The sequence below is a fragment of the Macaca mulatta genome, chromosome 11 (assembly GCF_049350105.2).
Source record: "Macaca mulatta isolate MMU2019108-1 chromosome 11, T2T-MMU8v2.0, whole genome shotgun sequence".
In the NCBI taxonomy this organism is placed as follows: Eukaryota; Metazoa; Chordata; class Mammalia; order Primates; family Cercopithecidae; genus Macaca; species Macaca mulatta.
In genome coordinates, this window is record NC_133416.1 from 119,552,853 (window position 1) to 119,577,737 (window position 24,885).

At 40.9% G+C, this 24,885-nt stretch overlaps 1 protein-coding gene and 1 pseudogene across 8 annotated transcripts in view; one reads left to right on the top strand and one right to left on the bottom strand.

Annotated features, from left to right (window-relative positions):
• The window catches only part of HECTD4 (HECT domain E3 ubiquitin protein ligase 4), a 228,744-nt gene that overhangs the window by 161,285 nt on the left and 42,574 nt on the right, over positions 1 to 24,885 (bottom strand). For all 8 annotated transcript variants that reach the window (XM_028829925.2, XM_028829923.2, XM_028829924.2 and 5 more), the window contains exon 2: positions 410 to 927. In XM_028829925.2, the coding sequence (XP_028685758.1) occupies positions 410 to 927 (518 nt within the window). The remainder of the gene's footprint in view (positions 1 to 409; positions 928 to 24,885) is intronic.
• LOC144332988 (dnaJ homolog subfamily C member 2 pseudogene) lies at positions 3,522 to 6,343 on the top strand (annotated as a pseudogene).

Genomic DNA, 24,885 nt, shown 5'->3' on the forward strand with positions numbered 1-24,885 from the left:
TGTACTTCTTATAGACAAGCATGAAAATTAATACCTCTATAAATTTTTGACCATCCTCCTAGGAGAAGCAGACATAACATCCTCTGCTAACTACCTGATGTAAAACACTAACCGTCTAAGGGACGATTAGATATGTCAAGGGCTGATTCTCCCTTTTCTGCTGTTTAAGCTGTTATCATGGTATACCAGAAATGGAAAACGTGAACTTGGGTTCCAGCTCAGGCACCTGGTGCCAAGTTTGGCAAAAGCATCTCATGCACTGTCAAGGCGGTGAAATTCAATACTGAAAACAAAGAAGGACTTCTAAATGTTAAGACTTCTGTCAAATATACTTGGCCTCTTCTTCATTCACCCAAACCAGGTGGCAGTAGTCACAGGGTCACCAAATGATACATTCGATTTTCCTTACCTGGCACAAGCCAAAGCCACCAGGGCAGCAGCAGCATTTTCTTTTTGCTTATGTGGGATGTGTCGGCCTGTGTCAGAAGTCTCCTCTAGCCAAGAGCACAGCAAAGTTTCAATTCCATTGAGACAGTCAGCAGGCTCCTTGGTCAAGCTCAAAGGCTGGCAGTCACGAAGGCAGTTCAATAGCACCTCAGCAGTTATGTTACAGAGAGAGGGGTCTGTTCTACTCTGGGACTGAATAAGGGGGAAGACCAGTAGGAGCCCCATCCTTGATGTGAAGGGCGCTTGCTCAGGTTGCTGCAACAAGCCCTGGCGTTTGAGCAGGGCCAAAGTTTCCTCATCACCTGAACTTTCCCTTTCATGCTGTTCTTCTAAGGCCAGCTGGCGCTGGGCATTCCACAGTCCTCGCAAGGCATTCAGGCGGTATTCCAGCAGCCGGGCATAGGCATTGCTCTGATTCCCACAAACAGAGCGCAAACGTTCTGCTAATTCCGACGGGTTCTTGGTCTCAAAGGTTAAAATCTAAGGAAAAAGACAATGGAGAAGTGGGTAAATATTACTTTCACCAAAGTCATCTAAGGAAGAATATATGCTTAACGATATCCCAAAATAGTCCACGCCAAAAATTATTTTAATTACAATCAAATGGAAAACATGTACTGTAAAGCCATTTATTTGCTGATGGAGTTGTTCCCCCTTTGGCTTTTCTGTTAATGCTTCTGTGAAAACTGGGATTAGACCTAATTGAAAGAGCCCAAATCATAAAAGAATATAGTTAAGTGTGAAAGTCAGAAATTAACTCCATAATTTATTTTAGAAAATTGAAGCATAAAGCCAGGCGTGGTGGCTCACGCCTGTAATCCCAACACTTTGGGAGGCTGAGGTGGGTAGATAGCTTGAGCCCAGCAGTTGGAAAGTAGCCTGGGCAACATGGTGCCTGTCTCTACCAAAAACACAAAAAACAGCCAGACTTGGTGGTATGCACCTGTCGTTGAGGCTACTTGAGAGACTAAGGTGGGAGGATTGCTAAAACCCAGGAAGTAGAGGCTGCAGTGAGTCATGATGGTGCCACTGCACTACAGCCTGGGTGACAGAGTGAGACCCTGTCTCAAAAAATAATACTACAAAATAAAGAAAGAAAATTGAAGCGTAAACCTTTAGTAAATGATCTTGAATTATAAATGTTAAGTTTCTAGGCCCGGCACAGTGGCTCAAGCTTGTAATCCCAGCACTTTGGGAGGCTGAGACAGGCAGATCACAAGGTCAGGAGTTCGAGGCTAGTCTGGCCCACATGGTGAAACCCCATCTCTACTAAAAATACAAAAAAAATTAACCAGGCGTGGTGGTGCATGCCTGTAGTCCCAGCTCCTCAGGAGCCTGAGGCAGAAGAATCACTTGAACCCGGGAGGTGGAGGTTGCAGTACACCAAGATTGTGCCACTGTACTCCAGCCTGGGTGACAGAGTGAGACTCTGTCTCAAAAAAAAAAAAAAAAAAAGTTAAAGTTTCTAACTCCTATTACCAGGTAGAGTACTAGTAAAAATGGAATCAAGTTTTATCTCTGTTCTTCAAAACCTAATATATATATATATATTTATATATATTTAATAAGTGATGGATTATTCATGGTTCTTTGGTTTTGAAGCATACCCCATTCTTTTTTTTTAAGATGGAGTCTTGCTCTGTCATCCAGGCAGGAGTGCAGTGGCCGATCTTAGCTCACTGCAACCTCTACCTCCCAGGTTCAAGCAATTCTGCCTCAGCCTCCCTAGTAGCTGGGATTACAAGGGTGTGCCACGACGCCCAGCTAATTTTTGTATTTTTAGTAGAGAAGAGGTTTCACCATGTTAGCCAGGCTGGTCTCGAACTCCTGATCTCAGGTGATCCGCCCACCTTGGTCTCCCAAAGTGCTGGGATTACAGGCCTGAGCCACCATGCCTGGCCTCATACCCCATTCTTAATAGTGTTAACCCATTATTTTAATGTATGACATGGTATAGTTTTATCCAATTCATATTAGATTGCTTTCTTGCCAAAACATACAACTATCAGGAGACCTCCATTTTCAGCAGCTGGGGATAATAAAACCATTATATCTCTGTCAACTAAGAAAGGAACCAGCTCTCAAGATCAAACTAAATCTCAAGAATCAAACTAAGTTTACAATGCAAAGAGTTTATGCACATAAATTTGACTAAATCAAAATGAACAGACTACTGTAATCAACAAAGGAGGGCACTCTAGGAGCAAGCACACTGAAACAGATTATCAGACAAAAGAGGTGCCTGGTTCACCGTAGACCAGAAAGTCAGGGTGGGAAGAGGCCTGGAACAAAAGCAAAGAAAATTCTGCCAGGTCTTTGGCACTGACATTAAGAAAGGTCATAGCGCAATTTATTTCCCTTACAAACTGGAAAAATACTTTCTTCTATCTCAAATTTTGCCTTTAGAAACTTGTTATTAATATTTTAGCCCAATAAAATAACGAGAATTTCCAAAGCAATGCAAACACTGTAACTGCCTTGCTTAGCTACATATGCAAATCACTGAATTGAAATGAAAAAAAGTTCACAATTTAAAAACAACACAAAAGCAAAACGAAAGGAGCAAGAAGCTAAAGAAAAACAAAGATAAGCTGAATTAGAAGCTGCTCAATTAGCAAAGGAGAAAGAACTGATAATTAGACAACAAGTATTATTGGCAAAGAAAGAAAAAGACATCCAAAAAAGAAGAAAAAAAAAAACATTACAAAGGAATGGCAAGCTAGGTGGGTGACATACACCTATACTCCCAGCTACTTGGGAGGCTGAGGCAGAAGGACTGCTTGAGCCAAGGAGTTTGAGGCTGTAGTGGCTATGATCATGCCTGTGAACAGCCACTGCACTCCAGCCTGAGCAACATAGTAAGACCTCATCTGCTTAAAAAAAAAAAAAAAAAAGAAAGAAAGAAAAAGAAAAGGAAAAAGAAAGAAAGGCAAAAACCTGGAAACTCATCTAAGATCTGGAATCACTTTTCCAACAATGAGGCAGGGTAGGTTAAAATGATAGAAGGCCAGGTGATGGCTCATGCCTGTAATCCTAGAACTTTGGGAGGTCAAGGTGGAAGGACTGCCTGAGGCCAGGAGTTCAAGGCTGCAGTGAGTTATGATGGCACCAGTGCACTCCAACCTGGGTGACCAGGGTGGGGGAGACCCTGTCTCAAAAAAGAAAAAAAAAAGAAATGATGGAAGAAGTAGAAAAACTTTGTAATCAGCTTGAACTAAAAAGCTTATAGTACTTGGGCCGGGCGCGGTGGCTCACGCCTGTAATCCCAGCACTTTGGGAGGCCGAGGCGGGCGGATCACAAGGTCAGGAGATCGAGACCACGGTGAAACCCCGTCTCTACTAAAAATACAAAAAAAATTAGCCGGGCGCGGTTGTGGGTGCCTGTAGTCCCAGCTACTCGGGAGGCTGAGGCAGGAGAATGGCGTGAACCCGGGAGGCGGAGCTTGCAGTGAGCCGAGATCGCGCCACTGCACTCCAGCCTGGGCGACAGAGCGAGACTCCGTCTCAAAAAAAAAAAAAAAAAAAAAAGCTTATAGTACTTGAATGAAATACATCATCTACAAAAGAAGTAGGAATGGTTGCCCTGGAAAAACAGAAGAAATGAATGAACAAATTACAAAAGAGAAACAGGAAGCTGGGGCTTATATGTGATAAGCATCTAAGAATGCAGGGAAATACTGCCAGAGGTGGAAGTGACAACAACAACTGGTAAGAAGACATCTGCAGCTACAAGTTAAGGCTATGAATCTCTTCCCTGCTGGAATGAATTCAAGATGGGAAGTTGGGAAGTTATTGCTAATTACATCAACATACATTCTTCTACTGATGTCAAGACAACCACCAAAGGTGTTACTGGCAAAGCAAAGAGCCTCCAAAAATTGGACCCTCATCAAAAAGATGACAAACAAAAAAGGTTTTTGATAAACTTTAAAAAGAACATTGCCTCAAGCAGACAATGAAACACCTTCAGAATGATTTTAAGGTTCATGCACCCACTTCACCCCTTGGACAATGAACAGAAGCTTTTTGAACAAGTGTTGAAAACATACCCAGTCAACACACCTGAAAGATGAGAGAAAATAGCACAAGCAGTACCTGGCAGGACAAAGAAAGGCTGCATGAAAAGATGCAACGAACTTGTCAAGATGGTAAAAGCAAAGAAAGCTGCTCAAGAGCAAGTGTTGGCCGGGCACGGTGGCTCACGCCTGTTATCCCAGCACTTAGGGAGGACGAGGTGGGAGGATCACTTGAGGCCAGGAGTTCAAGACCAGCCTAGTAGCGAGACCTTGTCTCTAAAAATAAATAAAATTAAATAAAATTAAATAAATAAAAAGAGCAAGTGTTGAATGCAGGCAGAGTTAAGAAATGACTTAATCTTTATTGGGTGTGTACTTTTATAATAAAACTGAAAATACTGTGAAAACAAACAAAACAACAAATTCCAATTAAAAAAATTAACTATAAGTATCTCAGTTAACTAATATGAAAAATGTTCATAGTTTTAAAAAAATTCAGTGCCAGCTTATCAGATCTGATGTAATATCAGGATGCCGTAAAATTTCAACCAACAACTTAGCAAAGAAAGAAACTATTGATAAACATAACTACTTCAATTAATCTAATGGCATTTTGTTGAGAGAAAGAAGCCAACTTCCATGGTTATGTTCTGTATGATTTCATTTCTATGACATTCTAGAAAAAAGAAAACTATGGTAAAGGAGAATAGATCAATGGTTACCAGGGTTTAGGGGTAAGGGTAGGGTCTGACTACACAGGAATAGTATGAGGGAGTTTTTTTGGGGAGGTTGAAGGAATTGTTCCCAGTTGTGGTAGTGGTTACATGAATTAACAACGTGTTAAAATTCATAGAACTACACACCTCCCGAAAAAGGCCAGTTTGACTGTATGATAATTTTAAAGATTAAATAAAAGGAAAAAAAATTCCAACCAGACTATAGTTGTATTCAACTAGATATCATTGGGTAAAGATATACTGAAAATAATATTATTAAAAATAAAAATTAGAGATTTTTTTTTTTTTGAGACGGAGTCTTGCTCTGTCACCCAGGCTGGAGTGCAGTGGCGCGATCTCGGCTCACTACAAGCTCCGCCTCCTGGGTTCACGCCATTCTCCTGCCTCAGCCTCCTGAGTAGCTGGGACTACAGGCGCCCGCTACCACGCCCGGCTAATTTTTTTGTATTTTTAGTAGAGACGGGGTTTCACCGTGTTAGCCAGGATGGTCTTGATCTCCTGACCTTGTGATCCGCCCGTCTCGGCCTCCCAAAGTGCTGGGATTACGGGCTTGAGCCACCGCGCCCGGCCAAATTAGAGATTTTTTTTACTGAGGTGCTTGCCTGCCTTCCTCCCTTCCTCCCTTCCTCCCTTCCTCCCTTCCTCCCTTCCTTCCTCCCTTCCTTCCTTGTTTCTTTCTTTCTTTTTTTTTTTTTTTTTTTTTTTTTTGGATGGGGTCTCACTCACCCAGGCTGAAGTGCAGTGGTGCAATCTTAGCTCACTGGAGCCTCAACCTTCCCAGGCTCAGGTGGTCAATTGTCCCATCTCCGCCTCCTGAGTAGCTGGGACTAGAGGCACGTGCCACTATGCAGCTAATTTTTGTATTTTTTGTAGAGATGGAGGTCTCCTTACGTTGCCCAGGCTAGTCTCGAGCTCCAGAGCTCAAGCAATCTGCCTGCCTCAGCCTCCCAAAGTGCTAAGAGTATAGGCGTGAGCCACTGCGCTCAGCCACTTACTTAGTTTTCAATACAACCACATCAAACAAATAATGATTGATTAAATGTCCTTCACCATCAAGTAATATAAAACTGTATTTCCCTACCGTTTTATTTAGATTCACCAAACACATTATTACCTTTCTGATTATTTTTCAGATGGCAGTAGATAAAATAACTCAAGTTCCTTTAAAAATGATCACATTTCAAGGGCAACCACATGCCTTGAAGCTGCTATCAAACTCAAGAAAGTCATATTGCCTATTTTCATTTTTTTAGTGCTATTCCCCCCAAAAATCAGTAACCAGCCTCCACTATTACAATCAATAAAGATTACTGAAATATTTTTCAATGATGTGGAAAACTGCAAAATTTTAAATTTCATCATCTGCCCAGTCATAAACATCTAAACAAATAATAAAGTTGTTGGCACTTTAAAAAAGCTTTTCAGGCCGGGCGCGGTGGCTCGAGCCTGTAATCCCAGCACTTTGGGAGGCCGAGACGGGTGGATCACGAGGTCAGGAGATCGAGATCATCCTGGCTAACATGGTGAAACCCCGTCTCTACTAAGAAATACAAAAAACTAGCCGGGCGAGGTGGTGGGTGCCTGTAGTCCCAGCTACTCAGGAGGCTGAGGCCGGAGAATGGCGTGAACCCGGGAGGCGGAGCTTGCAGTGAGCTGAGATCCGGCCACTGCACTCCTGCCTGGGAGACAAGAGCGAGACTCCGTCTCAAAAAAAAAAAAAAAAAGCTTTTCAGTATTGTTATTTCTTCTACCCAAAACAACTCTTTTATATAAAATACCTACCTATGTACTCAACATACATTTTTATTTGTGGTACACCGATCATCTACTTACGAATCAACTACTAAAAAAATTCAATACAGTCTTTTATTAAACTCAAATGATGAACAACTCAGTAACATAAAACAGGGCTTTTTATTATTAAACATGAGTACTTCTGAAATATGACATTTCATGGTACATAAAATGATGTATATGACAGAAGCTCTACCTCCAAATATTAACTTAATATAGCTTAGAAAAATGACATAATGTACTCTGCATTTTTCTGACCATTCTATTTTTACAAGTACTCCAGTTATATTTAGCATTCGATTTGAAAGACAAGTACACTGAAAGAATTTGAGTTATAATATAATTAACCAAATATTATATAACTTACACACTTAAATGACTGTTGTGTTTATTGATCTGGCAGTATCTAAAACACACTATGCTTTCAGGAATCCATTAGGCTACTCAGCATTATCCATTTCAGTGGCCCCTTATGACAACTCAGAACTGTTTGCTATGCTGCTGCTTTTTTAGAATTCCAAAGTTTGAAGGTCATGGCCTAAAATCATTTTATAAAGACATCATACCTTTGGGTTTTTGTAAGTCAGCTATGGCACATCTATTCTGGTACTTATGAATATTAAATGATTTGTGTCAGATCCTCAGATAAAACCACTGCTCTTGACCAAAATGTCATTAAATTTAATATTTTTTTCTTTAAAAAAGTAGAAAGCTACGTAAGGAAAAGGGAATATCCCTGTCGGCCTTAATCAGAAGGGTTACTAACTGTACTTTGGTTATAATGCTAACGTTACCCTAATTAAGGGAGTGACTGCCAAAGTAACTCACAGCCTTAATGTATTTTTTTTAATCACACATAACATATGTGTTTTGTTGCAGTTTTTTTTTTTTTTCTTTTGAGACAGGCTGACTCCAGCAGCCTTGCTCTATCACCCAGGCTGCTGTAGTGCAGTAGAACTATCATGGCTCACTGCAGGCTGAGCCTCTTGAGTAGCTGGAACCACAGGCCTGCACCACCACACTCGGCTAATTTTTTCGTATAGACAGGGTCTCACTATGTTGCCCAGGCTAGTCTCAAACTCCTGGGCTCAAGCAATTCTCCTGCCTCAGCCTCCCAAAGTGATGGGATTGCAGGCATGAGCCACTGCACCTGGCCAACATAAGTGTTTTTAAACTAAGACAACAGTCATTCTGGAAAATCTAATTGAATGTGGGTAAAATATTCTTTGTTGGCCAAATCTGGCTTTGAACAAGACTACAATATTTGATAGAACACAGTGGTCAGGCCAGGTGTGATGGCTCATGCCTGTAATCCCAACACTTTGGGAGGTTCAGGTGGGAGGATCACTTGAGGCCAGGAGTTTGAGACCAGCCTAAGCAACATGGCAAGACAGTCTCTACAAAATAAAAAATAATTAGCTGGGTGTGGTGGCATGCACCTATAGTCCCAGCTACCTAAAAGGCTGAGGCAGGAGGATTGCTTGAGCCTAGGAGTTCAAAGCTGCAGTGAGCTATGATTGCAACACTGCATTCCAACCTGAGTGAGAGTAGACCCTGTCTCTTAAAAAAAAAAAACAACAGAGGATCGATCAGATCATTTTAGCCAATTTACTATTTCTATTTTTTTCTGAGAAAATACTGGACAACACATACCAGCCAGCCTGGATGTGAAATGTGAAATGCCAACCTGCATTTCAAGTAAGTGTAGGAGTGAGGACAGGCATATAGATGCTTTTGAAGTGGTACAGAATATTATATATATGTATAAGGACATTAACTAGACTAATCATTAGCACAAACTACTATAATCCCGTAAGGATAAACATCGATTTCCATCTACTTTGTTGTATAGAATAGCAGAGAGATAATTCTGGAAAAGGGTCAAGTAAGAAGCTAAAATCATCTTTTCCTATATATTTGAGCATACTTCTGAAAGAAATAGAAATTATATTTCTAGGAATTTGTCCTAAAGCAAATTCCTAGAAATATAATTCTTACTTCTTACTCTAGAAGTAAGAAATACACAGAGATATTCATTGCAGTATTGTTTATTATAATGGGAAAGGCAGAAGCAATCTCAATGTACAAAAGGGAAGTGTTGGGCCGGGCACAATGGCTCACGCCTGTAATCCCAGCACTTTGGGAGGCTGAGGCGGGTGGATCCCTTGAGGTCAGGAGTTCAAGACCAGCCTGGCCAACATGGTGAAACCCCGTCTCTACTAAGAATACAAAAATTAGCCGGGTGTGGTGGTGCATGCCTGAAATCCCAGCTACTTGGAAGGCTGAGGCAGGAGAACTGCTTGAACCCGGGAGGCAGAGGTTGCAGTGAGCCAAGATCGCACCACTGCACTCCAGCCTGGGCGACAGAGCAAGACTCCATCTCGGGGGGTGGCGGGGAGGAGGTATTTAATTAAATTATAACATCCCAAAATGGAATATTAATGATTTTTATTTATATTAAATAAAAATATTTATTTTTTATTTATACTAAATTATTTATATTAAATAATCATTAAATTAAATCAGTATATTAAATAAAAATCATTAAAAACAAAATAAAAAGCAGTATCAAAATTGCATTTGCCCTCTAATTAGGAGTCTGTAAAACACACTTGTTCAATTTTGAAATTAGTGTTTGTGATAATAGAAACATGGATGTTATTTTTTCTCCGTTTAAAAAACAACAGACTAATGACAAGTTACATTGTTTATACAGAAGAAATGCTTAGAACTTCTGAGTTTCAAAAGACAAAAAAAAGAAAAGCAGTCATAACTAGCACTGATAATTTTTCACACACAAACGCTATCTTTAAATAACTGGTAGTCAAACAAATGGTGACACAAGTACTACAGGAAATGCTTTCCTTGTATCAGTTCACTAGTCCCATCTGTTGTGCTTTGGCAGCAGTTAATTTCAAATAATGTAGAGCTGATTATGTTCCTGGTTAGGATGGAAGACAGGATGGTAAATGGGAAAGACCCTGCAGATATTGGGAACTATCAATGAATGATAAAAACTTTCAATTTCCAAAACGAAATGATGTTTAAAACTCAGGGTCACTCAGGCTCTAAGCAGATGAATTATATTACTATACTCCCCAGTATGGGACATTAACCAATTCAATTCATTATATGAACCTGTCAGCATAAAAGGAATTTATACTTGGATTATTTCAAAGGAGATCCACTGGCTAGACTCGCAACCTCAATGTAAAACTTTTTTTTTTTTTTTTTGAAACAGGGTCTTGCCCTGTCATCCAGGTTGGAGTGCAGTGGTGCAATCTCAGCTTACTGCAACCTCCACCGCCTGGGCTCAAGTGATCCTCCCACCTCAGCCTCCTGGGTAGCTGGGACTACAGGCACGTACCGCTATGCCTAGCTAATTTTTAAATTTTTTTAGAGGTGGGGTTTCACCACGTTGTCTAGGCTGATCTCAAACTCCTGGGGCTCAAGTGATCCTCCTGCCTCAGCCTTCCAAAGTGCTGGGATTACAGGCGTGAGTCACCATACCCTGCCAATACAAAACTTAAAAGTAAACGCAGAATACTGAAACCCTCTCAAATGTCAGAATAGATGCTTAAACCTTTCTACAGATTTTTTTTCTACCATTTTTCACATAATGAAGCAGCAATCATAGCCAAATTGAATTGCATGTTGCAATCAACAAAGACTTGAAAGCTCTCATGTGAGCCAAGTAAGTAAATCATGACGGGAGGTTGGAATTCTCTCTTACTAAAGCCCAAATCCGGGTGGATCACTTATCAATTAAATTAGACCCTGAAGTTGCATGACCTTATCCAACTTGGAAATATGTGTTTATTCAAACCCACTTTCAACATCTCCTATTTGTAAAAAGGGTCTTAAACCTAAATGATAACGATGATATTAAATTTCACACTTTAATTCATGAGTTTTAGCCTCTAACCGGATGCCAAAACTGAAATGGACTCTGACTTCTTGCTAGATTTTTTTAGTTTTGGCTAAGCCCTGCAAAACTATCTCCAGCATATGGTGACTTTCCCAGATCTTCATATAACTCCTGGTGACAGCAGGATTGTCAGAATTGTGAGGACTCCAATACATAATAAATTACTGTTCAAATTCTTTTACCATGAAAGTTCCATCTTGTTGTGGCCCCTGCCCAGTTTTGATCTTTTGTGCTGTCCCTTTGACCAGGGTTCTATTTTTCCATCTCCCTGCTCTTGTTGCCTGAATGCCTACATGACTCAGTATAAATCCTACCTTTCAAAATTCAGCTCTACTCCATCAAGACCTACTTTGAGAAACTCTGACTTCCTCTCTTTCTCTTCCCCTTTCCAAAACAGTTTCTCTGAGTTTTCACAATACTGTATACATACTTCTTATCAAAAGGTCAGCTACAAACTATAAGGAAAAGTGTTTTAGCTGTTTTAATAAGAATGTATTGATTTGTTTGGGGTTTTTTTATTTGTTTGTTTTTTGTTTTTTTGAGATAGAGTCTCGCTCTGTTGCCCAGGCTGGAGTGCAGTGGAGCAATCTCGGCTCATTGCAATCTCTGCCTCCTGGGTCCAAGCAATTCTTGTGCCTTAGCCTCCCAGTAGCTGGGACTGCAGACATCCACCACCACCTCGGGTTAATTTCTGTATGATGGCCAGGCTGGTCTTGAATTCCTGACCTGAAGAGATCCGTCCACCATGGCGTCCCAAAGTGCTGGAATTACAGGCATGAGCCACCACACTTGGCCTATTGATTTGTTTTTAATAAATGGTATCTACAAAGGAAGTATAGTGAGTGATGTACAGAGTGGCTCTTGAAAGTTGATCTGAGGCATCAAATCTATATCTAAAATTTTCTCCATGTTACAAAATCAGTTTTTCGTCAACATAAAATCTTGACAAAATAAATACAGATCATATACCTATGCTTAGTAATTAACAGAATAGAATTTGGAGGTTGGGTACAGTGGCTCATGCCTATAATCCCAATACTTGGAAAGGCCTAGGTGGTAGCATCAATTGCTTGAGCCCCAGAGTTTGAGACAAATCTGGGCAACACAGTGAGACCCCATCTCTACTTTTTTTAATAAAAATATTTTTTAAAAATCAAAAATTTGGAGGACTAGCCAGGCGCGGTGGCTCACGCCCGTAATCCCAGCACGTTGGGAGGCTGAAGCGGGCAGATCACCTGAGGTCAGGAGATCGAGACCGGCCTGATGAACATAGTGAAACCCCATCTCTATTAAAAATACAAAAATTAGCCGGGCATGGTGGTGGGTGCCTGTAATTCCAGCTACTTGGGACGCTGAGGCAGGAGAATCCCTTGAACCTGGGAGGCAGAGGTTGCAGTGGGAGGTTGCAGTGAGATGAGATCGCACTACTGCACTCCAGCCTGGGCGACAGAGCAATACTTTGTCTCAAAAAAAAAAAAAAAAAAAGGAAGATGTAGGACTAAACTCTTCAAAATGGTTTGAATACTATTGTTGTACATTTTATTATTAGGGGTATTTAGAGAAAGAAGATATTTCCACAAAATTTCTGCAGACTAACTTTATCTGTTAGTTGCTTGAATTACATGCTTAATGTAAAGACTAATATAGTGCAACATATTCACCAAATGTTTGGCATAAATATGTTAAGAAAATCACTGTTGACAATTTTTAATACAAAACTATAATAAATTTAAAAAAGAAATTATACAGCTCTGATACATGTAACACTTACCACACTCCACTATGATGTTATTTATTTACAGTTTGTCTCCCCTTTCAACTGTGAGCCCTAAAAGGGGGAGACCATGTCATACTCATATTTGTGTCCCCAGAGCTGAGCATGGTGTCTTGCACATAAATGTTTGATAAATTAATGAATGAGAAGATAAATAAATTCCAAGAATAATCCTCTTAGGACTTACACCTGGTTTCCACTGTACATCTGAGTAATCCTCTCCCACTTGGACTCATTTTACTTTTGCCTTCTGGAATGATGGAAAATAATCCTCTCTCTTCCACATAAGAACCTTTTAATTAAATGAAGAAAATACATGTGGTGAGGGGGAGGGGACATCAGAATATGATTTAGGGCAGCTGTTCTCAACCCTGGCTGAATATTAGAATTGCTTTGACAGCTTTTAAACAAGAGTAGTGAGTTGGTCCCACCCCAGTCTGGTTACCTCCGAATATCTGAGGATGGGGCCTAGGCACTAGTTTTTTTGTTTTGGTTTGGTTTGTTTTTTTTGAGATGGAATCTCACTCTGTCCCAGGCTGAAGTGCAGTGGCGTGATCTCGACTCATGCAACTGCCGCCTCCCGGATTCAAGTAATTCTCATACCTCAATCTCCCTAGTGCCGGGACTACAGGCACATGCCACCACACCCAGCTATTTTTTGTATTTTTAGTAAAGACGGGGTTTCACCATGTTGGCCAGGATGGTCTCGAACTCCTGACCTCAGGTGATCCTCCTGCCTCAGCCTCCCAAAGTGCTGGGATTACAGGCGTGAGCCACCACACCCAGTCCAGCATCAGTTTTTAAATCCCACAGGTGAATCCAATGTGCGGCCAAGATTTCAAACCACTGAGTTGGGGGAACTAGGTTCTATGCCAGCCTCTGCAAAGAACTCTCCCTCCCCTTAGGCATTTTACTTCAGCTCTCTCAGTCTGTATTTCTGCATCTATAAAATGAGGGTAGCACCTCCCTTCATCTTACACAGTTGTTAAAATCTAAGGATATCATGTACAGGCAATGCTCTGAAAAAGTTGAAACTGCTAAATAATTGTTATGACATTAAAGATACTATTTCCATGTTTTAGACCAGATCACCAACAAGAAAGGGAATTTTTGCTGATGGTCATAGAACAAAGACCTGACTAGATAAAAGCTGGGAGAGTCAGGGGTGGCATAAACGAGGTTTGAGTTAAACACAAGCTTCACTTGAGCCAACACTGTTTTCAAAAGCTACTGCAATCTTAAAATGCATCAGTAGAATTCCAGTGTCAGTGACAAGGGAGGTAATAATCCCATTTATATTCTGCAATGGTCAAACTATAACTGGAATATCCTGTTCAGATCCGAGTACTTCATTTTAAGAAGTCATTAAGAGACTGGAGTGTGTACAAAAGAAGATGATTCGACTAATCTGGAAATCATGTCACATGAGAAATGGTTAAGGAACCTGGGGTGCATGGCCTACAAAAGAGACAGGTGGGAAGGGGGAGCTGTCTTCCTAAGACTGAAGGGCTGTCGTGTGGAGGAGGAAAACCTATTCTCTATTATACCAGAAGCAGAAATAGGAAGTTACTGGTATGCACAAAGCATAATAAAGAACTTTGATAATATATCACTCAAACAGTGTGCATCAAAATCCCTGGATGTGCTTACTTTATATAAAGATTCCTGGGGCAGGGCGCAGTGGCTCATGCCTATAATCCCAGCATTTTCAGGGGCTGAGGCAGGAGGATCACCTAAGGTTGGGAGTTTGAGACAAGCCTGGCCAACATGGTGAAACCACATCTCTACTAAAAATACAAAAATTAGCCAGTCTGGGTGGCATGAGCCTGTAATCCCAGCTACTGGGGAGGCTGAGGCAGGAGAATCCATCGCTTGAACCCAGGAGGTGGAGGTTGCAGTGAGCCAAGATCACATCACTGCACTCCAGCCTGGGCAACAGAGTAAGACTCTGTCGCAAAAAAAAAAAAAAAAAAGATTCCTAGAATCCATTTCTAAAGATTTTTCCAGAGGTCTAGGATATTACCCTGGAATCTGCATTTAAGCAAGCTCCTTGGGTGACTTTAAGGACTCCTTTTATAAAAAAAAATAATAATTAAAGGTTTGTTGTAACATAATTCACATACCATAAAATTCATCCACCTAAAATATAATTCAATGGCCTTTAGTATAATATATTCACATTTCAGAACATTTTCATCACACACCCCCACCCTACCGCAAAAAAAAAAAAAAAAAAAAACCCTGAACCCATTAGCAGTCACTCTCCATTTTCCCCAAATCTCCCAGTCCCTATTCTATTTTCTATCTTTATAGATTCGCCTATTCTTTACATTTCATATAAATGGAATCGTATTATGTGGGGTCTTTTGTAATTGGTCTCTTTCTCTTAGTATACTGTTTTCAAGGGTCATCCATATTTTAACATGTGTCAGTATTTCATTCCTTTTATTGCTGAATAAAATTCTATCGTATAGCTAGATCACATTTTATTTATCCACTCATCAGTTGATGGACATTTTAACTGTTTTCATTTTTTGGCTATTATGAATAATGCTGCTATGAACATTCATTCACAGGTTATATAGACATGTTTCCATTCCCCTTGTGTAAATACCTAAAAATGGAAGAGCTGAGTCATATATTAACTCTGTTTACCAGCTAGAGGAAATGATAGACTATTTTCCTAGATGGCTGCACCATTTTACATTCCCACCAGCAACGTATGAGGATTTTAATTTCTCCACATCATTGATGCCACTTGTTACTATGTATTTCTGATTATAGTCATCCTAGCGGGTGTGAAGTAGCATCTTCATGTAGTTTTAACTCTAATGGGTAATGATGCTGAGCATCACATCTTTTAATGGGTTTATTGGCTATTTGTATATCTTCTTTAGAAAAAAATTATCCCTTTTGAGAAACAATGATATTGCCAGATTAGTATGGACAATAGAGGCCAGACGTGGTGGTTCATGCCTGTAATTCCAGCACTTTGGGAGGCCAAGGAGGGAGGACTGTTTGAGCCCATGAATTCAAGACCAGGGCAACAGAGCAAAATCCCTGTGTCTATTAAACAAACAAACAAACAAAAAGCACAATAATGCAAGGGACAGAAACACATCAAATGTTTAAATCCACAAGTTCGTACTGTTACAAAAAGGAAAATTATCATGGAGGATGTTGGCAAACCAATTCATTATTTTGAAAATTGCTTAATATAAGCAGAAATTTATCCTGATTTCTCATATGTATTCTACACCTAGGTAAGCAAATGGCTGATGAGAGAAAACTTCACTTTAAATAAGTGAGGCCAGGTGCGGTGGCTCATGTCCATAATCCCAGCACTTTGGGACGCCAAGGCAGGTGAATCACCTGAGGTCAGGCATTCAATACCAGTCTGTCCAACATGGTGAAACCCCATCTCTACTAAAAAACACAAAAATTAGCTGGGTGTGGCTGTGCGTTTCTGTAGTCCCAGGCACTAGAGAGGCTGAGGCAGGAGAATCGCTTGAATTGGGGAGGCGGAGGTTGCAGTGGGCCGAGATCACACCACTGCACTCCAGCCTGGGCGACAGAGCTAGACTCCATCTTAAATAACTAACTAAACTGGGAGAAAATCTTCACAATCTATACATCTGACAAAGGACTAATATCTAGAATCTACAATGAACTCAAACAAATTAGCAAGAAGAAAAAAAACAATCCCATCAAAAAGGGGACTATGGACATGAATAGACAATTCTCAAAAGAAGATACATAAATGGCCAACAAACCTATGAAAAATGCTCAACATCACTAATGATCAGGGAAATGCAAATCAAAACCACAATGCCATACCACCTTACTCCTGCAAAAATGGCCATAAACGGCCGGGCGTGGTGGCTGACGCCTGTAATCCCAGCACTTTGGGAGGCCAAGGTGGGCAGATCACGAGGTCAGGAGTTCAAGACCAGCCTGGCCAACACAGTAACCCCCGTCTCTACTAAAACTACAAAAAAAAAAAAAAAAAAAAAAAACTAGCCGGGCATGGTGGTGGATGCCTGTAATTCCAGCTACTTGAGAGGCTGAGACAGAATTGCTTGAACCTGGGAGGCAGAGGTTGCAGTGAAAAGAGATCCCGCCATTGCAGTCCAGCTTGGGTGACAAGAGCAAAACTCCATCTCAAAAAAAAAAAAAACATTGGCTGGGCACGGTGGCTCATGCCTGTAATCCCAGCACTTTGGGAGGGCAAGGCAGGTAGATCACCTGAGATCAGGAGTTCAAGACCAGCCTGGCCAACAAGTGAAACCCCATCTCTACTAAAAATACAAAAATTAGCCAGGCATGGTGGCACAGGCCTGTAATCCCAGCTACTTGGGAGGCTGAGGCAGGAGAATCGCTTGAACCCAGGAGATGAAGGATGCACTGAGCCAAGATGGCGCCACTGCACTGCAGCCTGGAAAATAGGGTAAGACTCCGTCTCAAAAAACAAAACCAAACAAACAAACAAAAAATCAACCAATCTCAGTGTGTGTGCCTTATTTAGACTCTGATTCAAAGAGCCGTTTTAAAAAATTAGGACAATTAGGCTGGGTGCGGTGGCTCATGCCTGTAATCCCAGCACTTTGGGAGGCCGAGGTGGGCGGATCACAAGGTCAGGAGATCCATACCATACTGGCTAACATGGTGAAACCCCGTCTCTACTAAAGATACAAAAAATTAGCTGGGCATGGTGGCGGGTGCCTGTAGTCCCAGCTACTCGGGAGGCTGAGGCAGAAGAATGGCGTGAAGCCAAGAGGCGGAGCTTGCGGTGAGCAGAGATCACCACTGCACTCCAGCCTGGGCGACAGAGCAAGACTTCGTCTCGGCCGAGACGGGCGGATCACGAGGTCAGGAGATCGAAACCATCCTGGCTAACACGGTGAAATCCCGTCTCTATTAAGAAATACAAAAAACTAGCCGGGCGAGGTGGCGGGCGCCTGTAGTCCCAGCTACTCCGGAGGCTGAGGCCAGAGAATGGCGTGAACCCGGGAGGCGGAGCTTGCAGTGAGCTGAGATCCGGCCACTGCACTCCAGCCTGGGCGACAGAGCGAGACTCCGTCTCAAAAAAAAAAAAGAAAAAAAAGAAAAGAAAAAAAATTAGCACAATTATAAAATAATTGGAAATTTGAACACTGCTAATATATTTAATTATATTAAATAATTATTAATTTTAAAAGATACGATTCGCGGTGGCTCACGCCTGTAATCCCAGCACTTTGGGAGGCCGAGACGGGCAGATCACGAGGTCAGGAGATCGAGACCATCCTGGCTAACACGGTGAAACCTCATCTCTACTAAAAAAATACAAAAAACTAGCCAGGCGCGGTGGCGGGCGCCTGTAGTCCCAGCTACTAGGGAGGCTGAGGCAGGAGAATGGTGTGAACCCGGGAGGCGGAGCTTGCAGTGAGCCGAGATCGCGCCACGGCACTCCAGCCTGGGCGACAGGGCGAGACTCCGTCTCAAAAATAAAAAAAATTTAAAAAATTAAAAAGATACGATTGTGGTTATGTTTCAAAAGAAGTACTCATCATTCGATATATACTTAAATATTTATAGATAACATGTAATGGATTTACTTCAAAGTAATATGGGAATAACGTGGGAAAGAGAGAAGTAGGTAGAAGTACAATTGAAATAAGATTAGCCATGAGCTGATAATTGTCGAACTTGCTGATGGGTACATAAGGGTTTATTATGTGACCTCACCTACTCTTACGTATTTTTACAATTTTCCAAATTTGTTATAATAAGTTTTTTAACAAAAGCTTGTCAAAGACAAAATAGGGTATATTGAATGATTATGATCACTGGCTGTGATCAAGAAGAAACTGGTAGCCTTTTATGATAGTTCTTGTAATGTAAATGACACACAAGAATTTTTTCTTACAATGCTAGGAAGCTATTAAAATCAGTAGCCTTTTAAAACAGGCCTAGCTAAATCACTTCAAATTCACCACTTAGTTTTGCAGATAGAAACTTTGAGACTCAAAACTGTTTATAAACAACTAATATTAATTCAGTTTTCTCAGAAGTAAATATATTTGTTTAAATGACTTACCTCTAAGGCACACAAATTAATCAAATGAGAAAATGCATTTAAAACTTTTTTTTTTTTTTTTTTTTTGAGACGGAGTCTCGCTCTGTCACCCAGGCTGGAGTGCGGTGGCCGGATCTCAGCTCACTGCAAGCTCCGCCTCCCGGGTTCACGCCATTCTCCCGCCTCAGCCTCCCAAGTAGCTGGGACTACTGGCACCCGCCACCTCGCCCGGCTAGTTTGTTTTTGTATTTTTTTAGTAGAGAGGGGGTTTCACCGTGTTAGCCAGGATGGTCTCGATCTCCTGACCTCGTGATCCACCCGTCTCGGCCTCCCAAAGTGCTGGGATTACAGGCTTGAGCCACCGCGCCCAGCCCATTTAAAACTTTTAAGTGTCAAATGCAATTCACCTCTAAGGTCCAAATATTGTTAGTATGAACAATATTTTTTTTTTTTTTTTTTTGAGACGGAGTCTCGCTGTGTCTCCCAGGCTGGAGTGCAGTGGCGTGATCTCGGCTCACTGCAAGCTCCGCCTCTCGGGTTCACGCCATTCTCCCGCCTCAGCCTCCCAAGTAGCTGAGACTACAGGCGCCCGCCACCACGCCCGGCTAGTTTTTTGTATTTTTAGTAGAGACGGGGTTTCACCATGTTAGCCAGGATAGTCTCGATCTCCTGACCTCGTGATCCACCCGCCTCGGCCTCCCAAAGTGCTGGGATTACAGGCTTGAGCCACCGCGCCCGGCCTTGAACAATATTTTTATTATCGAATGATATACTTCATGAGACAAGGGGGAAATACATTTTCTGGGATTAACAACTAACATCTGTTCCCTCAAAATAAATGCACAAATATACTATCTAATTGAGCAGAAAGGTTAGAGTTATCAGAAAGAGAGAAACAGAAAAAAACACCCTTACCAATCTATGTTTAGCCAAAAAAGATTTTGTATGATGGCATAGAGTAAAACTACAAATAAAGAAAACAGAAACAAAGGAGTATGCCAATTCACATAACGAGTACCAACAAATCACTGGAGTATTTTCTAGAGAGAAGAAAGAATATGTCCAGAATATATTAACTGGCTGATGGATGAGGCAAGTGAAATAACAGTTATAATGCATTATCTACAATATATGCATAAACTTAACCAAATCCCTCAACTTCATTACTATAGTATTCAACACTACAGTATTAACAGTTTTACTTTCTTATTAATGTACTCCATTATTTCTTGTTTTTGCATTCCAAACTAAATTTTTAAAAATTTGCACTAGTTTTACAGAATTGCTTAGTAAAAATCTCCCGCTGGAAATATGTTGACAAGAATGTGGAGTAATTCTTTGACACTCCTGGTAGAAATAGAAATTGGTGCAAAAACCTTGGAAATCAATGTGGCATTATCCGATTGCGCTGAAAATGCATTATATTAGTTTCCTGTGCCTACTTTAACAAATCACCATGAATTTTGTGGCTTAAAACAATAGATATTTATTCTCTCACAGTTCTGGAGGCTAGAAGTCTGAAATCGGTATCACTGGGCTGAAATTGAAGTGTGGGCAGGGCTGCACTCCCTCCAGGGGCTCTAGGAAAGAATCCGTTTCTTGCTTCTTCCAGCTTCTGGTGGTTGCCAGCATTCCCTGGTTGAGGCCGCATAACTTTAATCTCTTCTTTGTGTAATCTCTTTCTGCCTCTCTCTTGTGCAGACACTTATGATTGCATTTAAATACTGATGATTCCACATCAAGACCCTTTCTCCATATGTGTTAGGCCATTCTTGCATTGCTATAAAGAAATACCTGAGGCCGGGCGCAGTGGCTCACGCCTGTAATTCTAACACTTTGGGAGGCTGAGGTGGGCAGATCACTTGAGGCCAGGAATTCGAGACCAGCCTGGCGAACATGGTGAAACCCCATCTCTACTAAAAATACAAAAATTAGCTAGACGTGGTGGTGCGTGCCTGTAGTCCCAGCTACTCAGGAGGCTGAGGCAGAGAATTGCTTGAACCCAGGAGGCGCATGTTGGAGTGGGCCGAGATCACACCACTATACTGTAGCCTGGGTGACAGACTGAGACTCTATCTCAAAAAAAAAAGAAAAGAAAAGAAAGAGAAAAAAGACATACCTGAGACTCAGTAATTTATACAGAAAAGAGGTTTAATTGGCTCACAGTTCTGCAGGCTATACAGAAAGCATGGTGCCAGCATCTGCTTGGCTTCTGGGGAGGCCTTAGGGAGCTTTTACTTGTGGAGGAAGGTGAAGTGGGAGCAGACATCTCTCAGATGGCAGAGTGGGAGCAAGAGAAAGTTAGGAGGAGGTGCCACATACTTTTAAAAAACCAAATCTTCTAAGAATTCACTCACCAGTGAGGACAGCCCCTATAACCCAAACACCTCCCATCAGGCCCAACCCCCAACACTGGGGATTACAACTCAACATGAGATTTGGTGGGGACATATATTCAAACTACATCATCATATAAGATAACATTTACAGGTTGCAGGGACTAGCCTACAATCCATCAATCCACTCCTAGGTAATTCCCTATAGAAAGTCTTGTGCATGAACACCAGATGACAAGTATAAGAATATTCATAGCAACACTGTTTATAATATCAAAAAGTGGAAACAACCCAAATATTCACCAACAGGAGAATGGGTACACTATGCCATAGTTATATAATCCAAAATTATGCAGCAGTGAAAATAAATGAAGCATAGTGACACATATCAACACAGAAGAATCATATAACATATGCAGGGTCCAGGAAAATGCAAGTCACAAAAAAATATACATGACATACTACATTTATATAATAAAGTCTTAAAATACACAAAACTAAAATAAGCCCTATATTGTTTAGGGCTATATGCATTATATGATAAAATAATAAAAGCAAAAGAAAAACAAAATTCAGAAGGGCAGTTTCCTATGTGGAAGAGAGGGAGAGTTGGTCTTGTACAGCTGAGCAGGAGCTTTAAAGGTACTAGTAAGGGTCTATATCTTAACTGGATGGTAGGATGACAGGAAAACAAGGGGTGTGTGTGTGTGTTTGTGTGTGTGTGTATTTAAAAGGGCTATACAAAAGATAGAGATACACAAACATGCACATTCACATCCACTCAGACCTTTTAAATACAGACAGTCCCTGACTTACGATATGCTTACATCTAGATAAATCTATCATAAGTGGAAAAATATAAACTGAAAACACACTTTCAGCTGGGCATGGTGGCTCATGCCTATAATCCCAGCACTCTGGGGGCCGAGGCGGGTGGATCACCTAAGGTCAGGAGTTTGAGACCAGCCTGGCCAACATGGTGAAATCCCGTCTCTGCAAAATATACAAAAATTAGCCGGGCATGCTGGCACACACCTGTAATCCCAGCTACTCAGGAAGCTGAGGCAGGAGAATTGCTTGAACCTGGGAGGCAATGGTTGCAGTGAACCAAGATTGCACCACTGCACTCCAGCCTGGGTGACAGAGTAAGACTTAAAAAAAAAAAAAAAAAAGAAAAGACACTTTCAACTTACAGTATTTTCAATTTATGATGGGTTTTTCAGGATGTAATTCATCATAAGTCAAAGAACATCTGTATATGATATAATTAATAATAAAACATTGTAATTCCTATTGGTTATTATTCTAGTACTGGAAAGCAGACTAAGATCACCATCTCCACTGCTGATAAGCATGAAATGGTTTCTCTAGAGATGTGGCTCTATCACTGTATAATGAAAGTATTCCCAATGCAAGGTGTGATAAGCCCAAGTGCTTCACATTTTTAGGAAGTGTGAGCTGATGCACAAGCTACACTTGGGGTGATGCTGCAATCAGCTCTGCCCTTCTGAATTTTGTTTTTCTTTTGCTTTTATTATTTTATCGGAGCTATTACTTGTCTAAGGGAGACTAAAGCCTAGACCAGGGGCTCTCCCATTAAGGTGGGAGGGAGAAACTGTCTTCCAGGTGGCATCTGGCAAGGTCTAGAGATATTTTTGGTTGTCGCAAGTATAGAGGAGCTACTGGCATCTAGTGGGTAGCATCCAGGGATGCTGCTAACATCCTAAAATGCACAGGACAGCCCCACAGCAAAGAATGATTTGGCTCAAAATGTCAATAGTACTGAGGATGAGAACGCCTGGTCTACAGTGACCCCTTGATAGAATGTGTGCAGTAAGGCTAACTATTGCCATCTGACATTAAGTACAACAATACAATCTGTCATAAAAGATATAGAAAGCCCCTGTTTGCAAAATTTATCAATCCTCAGAATTGTACACAGGAATGATTATATTCATATGCTGAACTTGACAAATTTTACATATGATTATTAGGTACCAAAAGGATTCTGATAGACTGCATGCTCATCGAGGGTGGGGATTTACATTCATTCATCTTTATACCTTCTGCATTAAAATCTCAGTGTGTCTTGAATTGTTCCTCCTGAAATAAGGCACAGAACACAACACCTGGCACATGGTAAGCACTCAATAACATTTACTAATATTATTTTTTTAAATATTTTTCAAATTAACTTTAGACTCTTGTCAGTATAGCTTACAGCTTTGTCTATTTTGTTCACCAGTGTATCCCAAGCACCAGAGAACCTGACACATAATAGGTGCTAGACAAATATTTATTGAATGAGCAACTGATTAAAAATGCTACCTGTCAGTGCACATACATTAAAAATGCTACCTGCTAGTGCACATACATGCTCCCCCAAAACAAGACAGCAAACTACAGAAGGAGCAACAGACACAATAAGGCACCACTTCCAAATGCACTCCCAGGTCAGCATTTCTATTTGAGACTTCTGACCCTTCACCTTTTTTTAAGATCAGAGGCATTAACCTGTGCCTCTAAACCTGTGGTTTGTAGCTGTTCGGCTGAATGTGAATATGCACCCAGTGACTACTCAATAAAAATTCCCAATAACTATGGCTGCCCTAAGTCCCTCTAAGAAACATGAGAAATGTTACCTATTTTATGCCACTGAATCTTGCCCTTCCTGTCAATTCCTGCTCACAGCTGTGCCTAACTAATTAAAACTCCCTGGAAACCTCGTCTATCGCTTTACTGGTTATTTCTTCTGCTACATGAAAAGACTCCACTTTAGAATTCAAATCCATCTGTCTCCCTCAGTCTGCAAAGAACAAATGTTCAGAAAAACTAACCAACTAGCTAAAATTAAATGTACCTTTCCCAGCTAAGACTTAATATGTGTTGGGGGCAGGGAGCAAGGAATTAAGGATAAACCACTAAAAAAGAAGATAAAACAAAGCTTAACCATATTAGATAGTACATAGATAGTCATTCAACTCCCATCTTAGCAGACCAGGGACAAATCCAGAAATTCTTGGTTGAAATGGATTTATATCCAAAGGCAAAATTTTTTGGTGAAGCTAATATATGTCAAACATTGCTCACCCAAAATAATATGACTCTAGACCCCAAAGGTTTGCTCATCCATTTTCCTCTCATTTGGACCTCAGAGAGCCTAAATTGGCTCATAACCTATAGCTTCACTTTTTGATATATGAAATTATTTATTGTTGAAGGCTAACTATTGTCATCTGACATTAAGTAAAACAATACAATCTCTCACAAAAGGATTTATTGTTGAACTACTACTGGTCCTATCTCATGATCAGAAAAACACTAAAGGCTGGGGACGGTGGCTCATACCTGTAATCCTAACACTTTGGGAGGCCAAGGCAAGAGGATTGCTTGAGCCTGGGAGTTCAAAACCAGCCTGATCAACACAGCAAGACCCTGTTCTCAGTAAAAAAAATTTAAAATTAGCCAGTTGTGGTAGTGCCTGCCTGTAGTCCTACCTGCTCAGCAGGCTGAGGTGGGAGGATCGCTTGAGCCTAGTAGTTTGAGGCTGCAGTGAGGAATGACTGTACCACTGCACTCCAGCCTGGGTGACAGAGTAAGATCCTGTCTATTTAAACACAAACAAACAACAACAACAACAACAAAACAATAAGAAATGTAATCTAGTTTTTATGACCTTTCTTTGGAACCTATAACTTCAAACTTCTAAGAGTTGTATCAATTATTAAAGTAAAATATATCAAATTACCTGATCTTAATGCTGCTTTTACTATCGCATCTGAGTTATAGTTTTGC